Source organism: Prionailurus bengalensis, chromosome X, assembly GCF_016509475.1.
Source record: "Prionailurus bengalensis isolate Pbe53 chromosome X, Fcat_Pben_1.1_paternal_pri, whole genome shotgun sequence".
Taxonomy (NCBI): domain Eukaryota; kingdom Metazoa; phylum Chordata; class Mammalia; order Carnivora; family Felidae; genus Prionailurus; species Prionailurus bengalensis.
The window spans coordinates 52922942-52935975 of NC_057361.1; the positions used below are offsets into that span (position 1 = coordinate 52922942).

The 13034-nt window shown below is 37.6% G+C and overlaps 1 protein-coding gene across 1 annotated transcript in view; it reads left to right on the forward strand.

Moving 5' to 3' along the window:
• The first annotated feature begins 1960 nt into the window (after positions 1–1960).
• ZC3H12B (zinc finger CCCH-type containing 12B) overlaps positions 1961–13034 on the forward strand; it is a 73697-nt gene continuing 62623 nt past the window's right edge. The window contains exon 1 of the mRNA XM_043571045.1: positions 1961–3081. Coding sequence (XP_043426980.1) covers positions 2468–3081 — 614 coding nt within the window. The 5' untranslated portion in view covers positions 1961–2467. The remainder of the gene's footprint in view (positions 3082–13034) is intronic.

Here is a 13034-nt window from a genome sequence, read left to right on the forward strand (position 1 = left end):
CTTTATTAGCTTACGAGTTCTTTGAGGACAGGATAAATTCTATTTTTTTTGTTTTGTTTTTTTCCTAGACCTAGGGCTTATTTCAGTGTCTGGCACTCAATGACTGTTCTTTTGAATGAAAAATGTTATTTACATCTTTGCCTCAAGAAGTTTCTGTTGTTCAAGAAAACAAACAAAAAAAAACACATGACACCACACATGCGCAGGTTTAAGGACAATCAATATTTTTCTTAAAAATCTTCTTGCTTAAGACTTTGAAAGGTAAATCAAATTTATGTTTGCTAAGTCATTTAATTCTCTTCTGCTTTATGTTATTTGAGTAGAAAATTTTCACGTTTTTTTTTATTTATTTTTGGGACAGAGAGAGACAGAGCATGAACGGGGGAGGGGCAGAGAGAGAGGGAGACACAGAATCGGAAACAGGCTCCAGGCTCCGAGCCATCCACCCAGAGCCTGACGCGGGGCTCGAACTCACGGACCGTGAGATCGTGACCTGGTTGAAGTCGGACGCTTAACTGACTGCGCCACCCAGGCACCCCTGAGTAGAAAATTTTCATAATAAAAACTAGTAATTGCAGTGAGGATTTTTTGTGCTGTGAGATTTTCCTTGAGCTTAAATTTGCTATTGTATATGTACGTGAACTTGGTAAATGTGCTCACATCAATGTTAACTTGGACAAAGCAAAATATAAGATAATAGAAAAGGGGGGAAATTCTATAGTTCATTAGCTACGAATAGTCAAACTGATCTATGGGTACCTCTCATTTGCCAATAAAATATACAGTTGATCTTATAAACAGTTGTTTTTAAGTGACTTTTGAGATTTAAATAAATGCAAGATGAAAATCTCAATGTCCTATGTGGTGAAAATCTCAATGTCTTATGTGCACTAGAAATTATTTTGAAGAGAATAAGATATAAGTCAGATAATAAAATGGAATTTTAAAGGAAATAGACTTCAAAGTTCAAATAACAGATTAATGGAGAAGTGAAAGTGAAATGGATGTCTATGTATTGGCTAATTCATTAAGGGAAATTTTTTAAGACACAAGAGGTAGTGTAATCATTATAGAAGTCACATGCTGCCTGAATGTCAGTTCTGAGATGGCAATTCTGTGTGCATATAAAATTTCCAAATGTGACTTTCCTAAAGCAAACATGCAGCTATCCATATTATTCTTCGATAGAACTGTTAGTGCCTTCTTCCTGTTTGTATAAACAGTACTAAAGTGTAACTAAAGTGTAACCCTAGTACATTGGTTACATAAATAGTCTTGTTTTAGATTAGTGAACTGCTGCTACCTGAAGAGCTTTTCAGTGCTCACACATCTACTACCTTGCCTTATTGACAGCCTCCCTTAAAACAACAGCAACAACAAAAATCCTTTGATGGTGTCTGTTGCACCCTTTACATATATTGAGAACCTACTGTCTTCTGTTCACTTTTCTAAGCACTTTCCTTACTCATCTTACATAATCTTTACCCTGTGAGGTAAGTATCAGTATTCTCATTCTATATTTGAGGAAACCAAGGCTCAGACTGAGAAAAAACACCTTGCCTAAGTTAGAACTCAAACTTGTGGGGACAATTGAGGTAGGTGAGAGGAGGAGTTCAGAAATAAAATTGTCCTTAATTCTCTTCGGTAACAGATATTATTTTAAAATGTTTTGTTTTATTGTGCAAACTGACTTTTTACAATACAATAAATACAATTACAATAAATGAAATAGGCTGCAGATACAATTCATAAGTGTACACAGACCCTTTAAAAAAATCTGGAGTGCATCTACCTACTTATCACCTTTTACCTACTTCAATTTCTTGAAAGCAATTTTAATGGTTTTCTAGTCTCCATAGTAGATAGAGTCTCTGATCTGTTGCAATGAATGGTGCTAGAGATGTTGTGCTTTTCAGGAATGGAACTGCACTTTAGCAAGAGGGATCTAGTGTGAAATCTGGAAATCTCTCAGAAAGGAGAAGAGAAAGTCCTTTTAAGGATGTATATATTCCTGCACCTTGTTGAAATGCCATGTTTGCCTTTCACAAAGTTGTGATAATAAGTTAACTTTAGCGTGATTTATTTTGTGTGTGAATGGGGGTGATTATAGCACAATTGCTACCATTGAAATTTTTATGCCTATAATTATTAAAGAATTAGAGTATATATTTTTTTGTTATAAGGTGAGTCCAATCATTTAAAGTACAAAAACAAAATGTCATACAGTGTGTAGTTTCTTAAAAGAAACCTGTGCATTCTTAAATGCCATTCCAGAATGTTACTAAACATAATTGTGGTATGTGTGTTTATTTGTAGGGACTGGTAACATCTGAACATACCAAACCAAACAGGCAAAGACTTTCACCATCACTACCACCACATTTTACTACAAAGGAATATAACTGTATGTGGATTCCAAGCAGGCTAAAAAGAAAAAGAGCTGATTAGACTTCAGACTGCCCACTGAATGGGGATGACGGCCACAGCTGCAGTGGGGACATCAAAAATGGAGAAGAGTTCCTCCAAGGAAGAGAAACAACAATCTAAGCAGGACAGGATGGAGCAGAGCAATGCTGATTCTGAAGAGTGGATGAACTCTGAGAATGAACCTGAACTGATGAGCCTTAAGAACAGTAACAATGACAATAGCTACGGATCTGGGGATGCTCAGTTGAAAAAAAAGGATATTCCCGCCAAGCCACACCGTCAGCTCTTTAGATCACCCTGCTTAGATCATCCAAGCTTCTCCCAGAGCAGCATTCTACAGGATAGGAAGCTTGACTTGGAAAAAGAATACCAAGCCAAGATGGATTTTGCTCTAAAGCTGGGCTATGCAGAGGCACAGATTCAATCAGTATTGAACAAGCTGGGCCCAGAATCACTTATTAATGATGTATTGGCAGAGCTCGTCAGGCTTGGGAACAAAGGCGATTCAGAAGGGCAGGCCAGTTTGAGTTTGTTAGCACCTAGGGGTCCCAGCTCTAGAGAGATTGCAAGCCCTGAACTGTCTCTTGAAGATGAAATAGACAACAGTGAAAATTTGAGGCCAGTTGTCATAGATGGAAGTAATGTGGCAATGAGGTAAGCGTATCATATTTTCAATCTTTAAAAACAAAACAAAACAAAACATCTCTGAGCTCATAAAAAATAATCTCCCTTTGCAAAGCACTATGGGAGGCTCTTGGCTGTTGTCTGCAGCTTATGCTACTGTAGGTGGAGAGAGGCTAAAATGATCTTGCCTTGGCCTTTTCTCTCTCCCTTGGAATTGTTGCCATTTGTGTTCAGGTACTCTGAAAGCAGCTGAGACATCAGTGATGTTTCAGTAGAGACATCATTCAGCCTTTGTTCCTCCTGGGGTATCTTCTCCAACCTCTGCTTGCCTAGACCAATCATCCTGAGAATGCTGTTTTTATAATTTCACTTGGGGGCTTACTTGGGAGCTTGGAGTGACTCCCAATTGCGATTCTACCAAATTTGGATCCCTTTGCCTGGCTTTTTGATATGACATTTCTCTCCTCCCATTTGGTTGTAGCTCAGTCTTTTGAATAGTCTCCTTGTAAATTATGATGATTTCTGCTTGTGTTCATGTCATTCCCAAACCTAGGAGTAACCTCGTCCTTATCTTCATACCTATCAAGATGCACTGCCTTCACTGACACCATCCCGGCTCTTTTAATCCCAATGATTATCTCTGAGCTATAATAACTATGATAGGTTGAGTAATATCCCCCTAAAGATGTCCACATCCTAATCCCTGGAATCTGTGAATAGGTTATTTTACATGGTAAAAGGAACTTTGCAGGTATGATTAAGTTAAGAATTTGAGATAGGTAAGATTATCCTGGGTTATCAAGGTGGACTCACTGTAATTACAAAGGTCCTTATAAAAGGAAGGGAGGCAACAGGATAAGAATGAATTGTAGGAGGGATGCCTGGGTGGTTCAGTCAGTTAATCGTCCAACTTTTGCTTAGGTCAGCATCTCATGTTTAGTGGGTTCAAGCCCCGCATCAGGCTCTGTCCTGACATCTCAGAGCCTGGAGTCTGCTTTGGATTCTGTATCTCCCTCTCTTTCTGCCCCTCCCTGTCTCTCTCTCTCTCTCTCTCTCTCTCAAAAATAAGCATCAAAAAATTTAAATAAAGAAAATTATTTTTTAATGGGTAGTAGGAGATGCAATGACATAAACAAGAGGATGGGTGGTGTAAGAAAGAGGCCATGAGCCAAGGAATGTGGGAAGCCTCCAGAAAATGAAAACGGCAAGGAAAGAGATTCTCTCCTGAAGAGACAACATAGCCTTGTCAACATTTTGATTTTAGAATTCTGACTTCTTGAACTAAACACAAATAAATTGGTGTTATTTTAAGACACTTAATATATGGTAATTTGTTATAGCAGCAATAGGAAAGTAATACATAACCAAGAGTGCCTTCATACTTTATTCCATATTTTCTCACATAATTTTTTAATTCATGTCAGAGATCTTTAGGAATTCCTTCTTTTTTATTTTTCAAAAGCATAAATGAACTATTTAGACTTCATCAAAATAAAAACCTTCTTCTGTTTCTAAAATGAATTGCCATTCAGCTCTGGCTTAAAAATTCCCGATAATCAGGAGCCTGTTTCCTATGAGTATATCATTCCTTGATGAACTCAATGGAGTCTTAGACTACACAATCAGAACAAAAATAAGAAGCCTTAGACTAGCAAGATTTTCATTTGATTATCCAATTCTCTTTGAGGACAAAGGCCTTATTTTATGCTTCCCTTGTTTTCCCCACAGTATGTAGCACACTATTGGATGCTCCTATAGAGATACAAAAGGAGCAGGAATAGGACAAGTCTTATCAATGATACCATTGTTGTATGTAGGAGTTACTTAGCAGGCTATCTTGATGTATATTTTAGTATATAGTTCTATTTAATCCTCACAGCAACTTTATTTTACAGATGAGAAAAACAGAGCTCAGCAAGGTTAAATGGCTTTCTTGAGGTCATTTGATAAAGCTAGTAAGTAGCAAAGTGAGAATTTGAACTTAAGTCCTCTGGCTTCAAATAAATGAAATGAAACTAAATTTTAAAAATATATGTTTTTTTTAAAAATATGTGTTTAAAAATGTGTTTGTTCTCTTTTTTTTCAAGTTTTTATTTAAATTCCAGTTAGTTAGCATAGAGTGTAGTACTAGTTTCAGATGTAGAGTTTAGTGATTCATCACTTACATGCAACACCCAGTGTTCATCACTGCAAGTGCCAGGTAGTTTTGCATATGTAATTTAATCCACGCTAAAACGTCTACAAGAACAGACTAATTTGGTTAATTTTTGCACATGAGGAGACTCAGGTTCAGAGAGGTTGAGTAACTGCCCAAGGTTATACAAGTAATGAATGACAATGTTTGCATTAAAACCTGAATCTGACTTCAATGCTTTTTTGACAATAAAATGCAATAATATGTGACTATTAGTGTTAATAAGAATATTTGGTATTCCTCCTGGTAGCAGGAAATACCCTTACACATTTCCTTTTTCAAACTTTTAATTATGACAGCTTCATCACAAGGTGGGTAAGGCAAGCTAGACTTCTCTACTGTTTTACTGAAGGAAAACTAGAAGCATAGTCACAAGAAAGTTAAATGGCTTGTACACAATACTAAAGTAATCAGAATGATGCAAAGGGCCAGTGAAAAGCAGAGGGTGATTTCTATGTTCAAAGGCCAATGGTTACTCTGATCTTCTAATAGGCATAAACTAATTTTTGAAGGGAAGATGCATGGGATCTGCCAAACTCAATATCTTACCAGACTAGACCACCCCAAACACCTTAGATTGGACTGGTTTTCCAAGGCCTACACTTCTTTAAGTATTTTGTGTTTTGGATGTGGGGATGATAAGAGCCCAAGACTTCGTTGAAGACTTTGGCTTCATGGTGATATAAGACCTTCCTTATCTTTCGACTTGAAGGATTACTGATTATAAAAGACACTGTAGTATTGTTCTTGTGCTTTTTAAGGAATACTGAAGAGATTAATTGCCAAGGTAATTCTTTTCAGCATATCTAGTCTATGCCAGTAGCAAACTGTAATGAGATTTTGTCTTTTGTTGGAGTTGTTTTGCAAAGTTAAAGATGTATTACAATTTAAATAAAGAAAAAAGAAAAAAAAGCAGCACTCAACCATATTTTTAGGAGTATATAAACATAGTGTGTAGTAGAACACCTGATTTTCTAAAATTGCCAGCTGTGCTCTTGTTAGCATCTCTTTCCTTTTCTGACTAGGTTAGTTACTGATGAGTCCCACTTATTCTGCAGTCACATTTCACATAGTCAAAGATCAGTGCCATAGTCTGCTTATGAATTTGTTAGTGCTATTAATATAAATTTGGTTGGGGCGCCTGGGTGGCGCAGTCGGTTAAGCGTCCGACTTCAGCCAGGTCACGATCTCGCGGTCCGGGAGTTCAAGCCCCGCGTCGGGCTCTGGGCTGATGGCCCGGAGCCTGGAGCCTGTTTCCGATTCTGTGTCTCCCTCTCTCTCTGCCCCTCCCCCGTTCATGCTCTGTCTCTCTCTGTCCCAAAAATAAATAAACGTTGAAAAAAATATATATATAAATTTGGTTTATTTCCCCATTGCTTAGCTGTAACTTTATCATGAGATTTATACTTCTTAAACTACATATTAACATCTATTTTTCTTCAGCATATTATATGAGCCTGCATTGAACTCATGATGTTTTGCTTGTCATCTAACATTAACATTTACAGTAGTGGTGTACCTGTGATTCACACACTGGTGAATAGCATATATCAATATGCTAAGATCCTAAAATATATGTTCATTCTGAGAGCTGCCTCCTTTGGAAAGAAAAATCTATTTCAGAGGAATTAAGGAATGTCAAATGCAAATGCCACCATATTCTTTAAGTTTGAGAGAAACCCAAATACTTAAACCCTACAAAAAGGGCAGAAGGAGATGCCAGTGATGAATCTGCTAGGCAGAATTTGGCTTGGAATCTGGATCATAATACGTATCTAAACCAGTTTACAAAACAAAGTGAGATATACTGTCACCAAGAGACACTTGGTGACTTGCAGGTCTATACTGTTAGATTACATTTAGATAGGCTTTTAGGTCTTACTTTTTAAATTGCAAAATAATACTTTGTGGTTTTAGGCTATAACAGGTGATCTTACAAGAATCATTCTATGTTACACTATTTTTTTTCTTTTATGCATTTCTCAAGTATTTATTGAGCACTAAACTTTGTGTACTGGGCCCTTATGTAGGACATCACTGCCACCTTCATAAATGTTGAAATTGAATTCTGATTCCTACTGGACATTTGGTACAGTTCCTGGAATGCTCCAATGGAATATTTTCAATGGCATGCTGTAGACATTTTACATTTTTTAACATTATAATTCTCAGTATGTTAAAAATTTATACCAGAATACAGATGTATCAAAATATTAATAATGTTTGTCTCTGGAAGGTAGTAAAACAATAAAAATGTAAAGAAAAATTTATATTTTTTTGCATTTTCCACATTTTACATTATAAATATATATTACTCTTAAAATGAGGAAAGATATTTATTTATTTTTTTTTCAACGTTTATTTATTTTTTGGGGGACAGAGAGAGACAGAGCATGAACGGGGGAGGGGCAGAGAAGGAGGGAGACACAGAATCGGAAACAGGCTCCAGGCTCCGAGCCAACAGCCCAGAGCCCGACGCGGGGCTCGAACTCACGGACCACGAGATCGTGACCTGGCTGAAGTCGGACGCTTAACCGACTGCGCCACCCAGGCGCCCCATGAGGAAAGATATTTAATTGAATAATTGACATACTAATTGTATTAGTTTCATATGTACAACATAATGATTTGATACATTGAGACGTGATCACCACAATAAGCCTAATTACCATCTGTCATCCTACAAAGTTGTTACAAAATTATTCACTATATTCTTTATGCTATACATTATATTCTCATGTCTTATTTATTTTATAACTGGAATATGTAACTGTTAATCCCCTTCACTTCTTTTGTCCATCCCCTACACACCCACCCCTCTAGAAACCATCAATTTGTTCTATCAGCCAGTTTCTATTTTTTTTATTTGTTCATTTGTTATGTTTCTTTAGATTTTGCATATAAGTGAAACCATATGGTATTTATCTTTCTCTGTCTTATTTATTTCATTTTTCATAATACCTTCTAGTTCATCTGTGTTGTCACAAATAGCAAGATTTAACTCTTTTATGGCTGAGTTATATTCCAGTCTGTCTCTCTCTCTCTCTCTCTCTCTCTCTCTCTCTCTCGTCTCTCATTCTGTGTGTGTGTGTGTGTGTGTATGTGTGTGTGTGTGTGTCACATTTTTATGCATTCATCTTTTGATGGACACTTAGGTTACTTCCATGTCTTGCTTGTTGTAAATAATGCTGCGATCAACATAGGGGTACACATGTCTTTTTGAATTAGTGTTTTCATTTTCTTTGGGTAAATACCCAGACATAGAATTACTGGATTGTATAGTATTTCTTTTTTTTCTCTTTTCTTTTCTTTCTTTCTTTCTTTCTTTCTTTCTTTATTTATTTTGAGATAGAAAGTGACAGCACGGATAGGGGAAGGGCAGAAAGAGAGGAAGAAAGAGAAAATCTCAAGCAGGCTCAATGTTATCAGCCAGGAGCCGGAGGCAGAGCTCCACCTTACCAACCATGAGATGATGAGTTGACCCATAATCCAGGTCAGACTCTTAACTTACTGAGCAAGCCGGGCACTTTGGATTTTATGGTATTTCTAATTTTAATTTTTTGAGAAAGTGCCATACCGTTATCTATAGTAGTTGCCCCAATTTACATTTCTACAAATAGTGCACAAGTTTTTTTCTTCTCTAAATCTTTATCAACACTTGATATTTCTTTTCATTTAGACACTAGCCATTCTAACTGGTGTGAAGTGATATCTCATTGTGGTTTTGATTTGCATATCCTTGATGACCAGTGATGTAGAGCATTTTGTTAAGGCCTCTGTTGGCCATCTGTATATTGTTCAAAAAATGTCTATTCAGGTCATTTTGTAATCAAATTATTTGTTGGGTTTTTTTGGTATTGAGTTCTATGAATTTTTGTTATATATTTTGGACATTAACCACTTATTACATATATCATTTGCAAATAACTTCTTTCATTCAGTATGTTACATTTTTATTTTGTTGAAAGTTTCCTTCACTGTGGAATAATTGTTTTTTTTTCAGTTTGATGTAGTCCCAATTATTTATTTTTGCTTTGTTTCTCTTACCTAATAAGACAGATCTATAAAAGTATAGCTAAAGCCTATCAAGAGTTTACTGCCAATGTTTTCTTTCAGGAATTTAATGGATTCAGGTATTTTATTTAGATCATTAATCCATTATTTTATTTTATTTTATTTTATTTTATATTATATTATATTATTTTATTTTATTATTTTATTTTTTTTATTTTTTTTAAATTCCCGTATAGTTAACATACAGTGTTATATTAATTTCAAGTGTACAATATAGTGATTCAACAATTGCATGCATCACCCATTGCTCATCAGGACAAGTGCATCTGATAATCCCCATCACCTATTTCACCCCCCCCACCTTCCCTCTGGTAACCATCTGTTCCCTATAGTTAAGAGTTTGTTTCTTGGTTTGTATAACTTTCTTTTTATTCCATTGTTCTTTTTTTTTTGTTTCTTAATTTTCCCATTTAAGTGAAACCATGGTATTTGTCTTTCTCTGACTTATTTCGCTTAGCATTAAACTCTTTAGGACTGGGGAAGATGGCAGTGTAGGAGGACACTGGGCTCACCGCGTCCTGCTGATCACTTAGATTCCACCAACATCTGCCTAAATACCCCAGAAAAACACCAGAATACTAGCAGGACGGACTCTCCAGAGCCAAGCCTAGACAAAAGGCCCATAGAAGAGGGTAGGAAGAGCAGAGAGGTGGTGCGTGCTACACAGACTGATGGCAGGGAGCTGGGGCAGTGGAGGGACAGCCCACCCGGCAAGGCAGAGCCCCTGAGTCTGGCTTACAAAATCAGAGGGGCCAGACTGCATGAGTTCTGACAGCCAGAGGGACTTAACATCTGGAATATTATGTCAATAGCTATGCTCAAAAAGCGGGAGAGCTAGAGGACAACGGGAGGGAGAGTTGTTGAGCCCGGGAAGACAGAGCTCAGCTTGGCAGGGAACAAAGGCACTGGGAAACACCATCTCCCTCGCCCACCCCCCAGCTAAAATCCCAAAGGGAACCAGTTCCCATCACAGAACTTGCTTGCACCTCGCAAACACCCAATGCTGTGCTTCTGTGGATCCATCCCTCTGATGGGTCTGCCTCCCTCCCGGTGCCACAGGGCACCTCCAGAAGCCGACCACCAAAGGCAAAGTGATCTAACCCTACCCATTCCACCCCTGTGCACCTTGCGGATCCACCCTGGCCAATACGCCAGATTCCATCAAAGCAGCACCACAAGCCTGGCAGTGTGCAAGTAGCCCACACAGGGACCACACCACTCCACAATGAGTCCTGCCCCTGGGAGAGGGGAAGATAAGGTACACATCAGTCTGACTATGGCCCCAGTGGTGGGCTGGGGAAAGATATCAGGTCTGACTGCGGCCCCTCCCACCAATGCAAGTTACTCCAGACAGCACAGAGGAAGAGCCCTACAGTTCCGCACCACTCCAGTGACTATCGAAAATGACAAAATGGAAGAATTCTCCTCAAAAAAACTCCAGGAAGTAGCGACAGCTAACAAACTGATCAAAAACGATTTAAGCAATGTAACAGAAACTTAATTTAAAATAATAGTCATAAAATTAATCACTGGGCTTGAAACAAGTATAGAGGACAGCCGAGAATCTATTGCTACAGAGATCAAGGGATTAAGAAACAGTCAGGAGGAGCTAAAAAATGCTATAAATGAGCTGCAAAATCAAATGGAGGCGACCACAGCTCGGATTAAAGAGGCAGAGGAGAGAATAGGTGAACTAGAAGATAAAATTATGGAAAAAGAGGAAGCTGAGGAAAAGAGAGATAAAAAATTCCAGGAGTAAGAGGGGAGAATTAGAGAACTAAGTGATGCGATAAAACGTAATAATGTACTCATAATTGGGATTCCAGAGGAGGAAGAGAGAGAGAAAGGGTCTGAAGGTGTACTTGAACAAATCATAGCTGAGAACTTCCCTGATCTGGGGAAGGAAAAAGGCATTGAAATGAAAGAGGCATGAGAACTCTCTTCAGATGTAACTTGAATCGATCTTCTGCACAACATATCATAGTGAAAGTGGCAAAATACAAGAAAAAGAGAAAATTCTGAAAGCAGCCAGGGATAAACATGCTCTAACATATAAAGGGAGACTGATAAGACTAGTGACGGATCTAGGTACTGAAACTTGGCAGGCCAGAAAGGAATGGCACGAAAACTTCAATGTGATGAACGGAATAAATATGAAGGCCAAGAATCCTTTATCCAGCAAGTCTGTCATTTAGAATAGAAGGAGAGATAAAGGTCTTCCCAAACAAACACAAACTGAAGGACTTGATCACCACGAAATCAGCCCTACAAGAGATCCTAAGGGGGATCCTGTGAGACAAAGTACCAGAGACATCAGTACAAGTGTGAAACCTACAGATATCACAAAGACTCTAAATCCATATCTTTCTATAATGGCGCTGAATGTAAATGGACTAAATGCTCCAACCAAAAGATATAGGGTATAAGAATGGATGAAAAAAAAACAAGACCATCTGTTTTCTGTATACATGAGACTCATTTTAGACCTGAGGACACCTTCAGATTGAGAGTGAGGGGATGGAGAACTATTTATCATTCTACTGGAAGTCAAAAGAAAGCTGGAGTAGCCATACTTATATCAGACAAACTAGACTTTAAATTAAAGGCTGTAACAAGAGATGAAGAAGGGCATTATATAATAATCACAGGGTCTATCCATTGGGAAGAACTAACAATTATAAATTTCTATGCACCGAATGCGGGAGCCCACAAATATGTAAAACAATTAATCACAAACATAAGCAACTTTATTGATAAGAATGTGGTAATTTCAGGGGACTTTAATACTCCACTTACAACAATGGATAGATCATCTAGACACAGAAACAATAAAGAAACAAGGGACCTGATTGATAAACTGGATCAGATGGACTTGAGAGATCTATTTAGAACTCTGCATCCCAAAGCAACAGAATATACTTTCTTCTCGAGTGCACATGGAACATTCTCCAAGATAGATCACATATTGGGTCACAAAACAGCCCTTCCTAAGTATAAAAGAATTGAAATCATACCATGCACACTTTCAGACCACAATGCTATGAAGCTTGAAATCAACCACAGGAAAAAGTCTGGAAAACCTCCAAAAGCATGGAGGTTAAAGAACACCCTCCTAAAGAATGAATGTGTCAACCAGGCAATTAGAGAAGAAATTTAAAAAAATGGAAACAAATGAAAATGAAAATACAGCAATCTAAACGCTTTGGGATGCAGCAAAGGCAGTCCTGAGAGGAAAATACATTGCAATACAGGCCTATCTCAAGAAACAAACAAACAAAAAAAAACAAAATACAAAATCTAACAGCACACCTAAAGGAAATAGAAGGAGAACAGCAAAGACATCCCAAACCCAGCAGAAGAGGAGAAATAATAAAGATCAGAGCAGAAATAAACAACATAGAATCCAAAAAAACTGTAGAGCAGATCAATGAAACCAAGAGTTGGTTTTTTGAAAAAATAAACAAAATGGTTACACCTCTAGCTAGGCTTCTCAAAAAGAAAAGGGAGATGACCCAAATAGATAAAATCATGAATGAAAATGGAATGATTACAATCAATCCCTCAGAGATACAAGCAATTATCATGGAATACTATGAAAAATTATATACCAACAAACTGGACATCCTGAAAGAAGTGGACAAATTCCTAAACACCCACACATTTCCAAAACTCAAACAGGAAGAAATAGAAAGCTTTAACAGACCCATAACCAGCG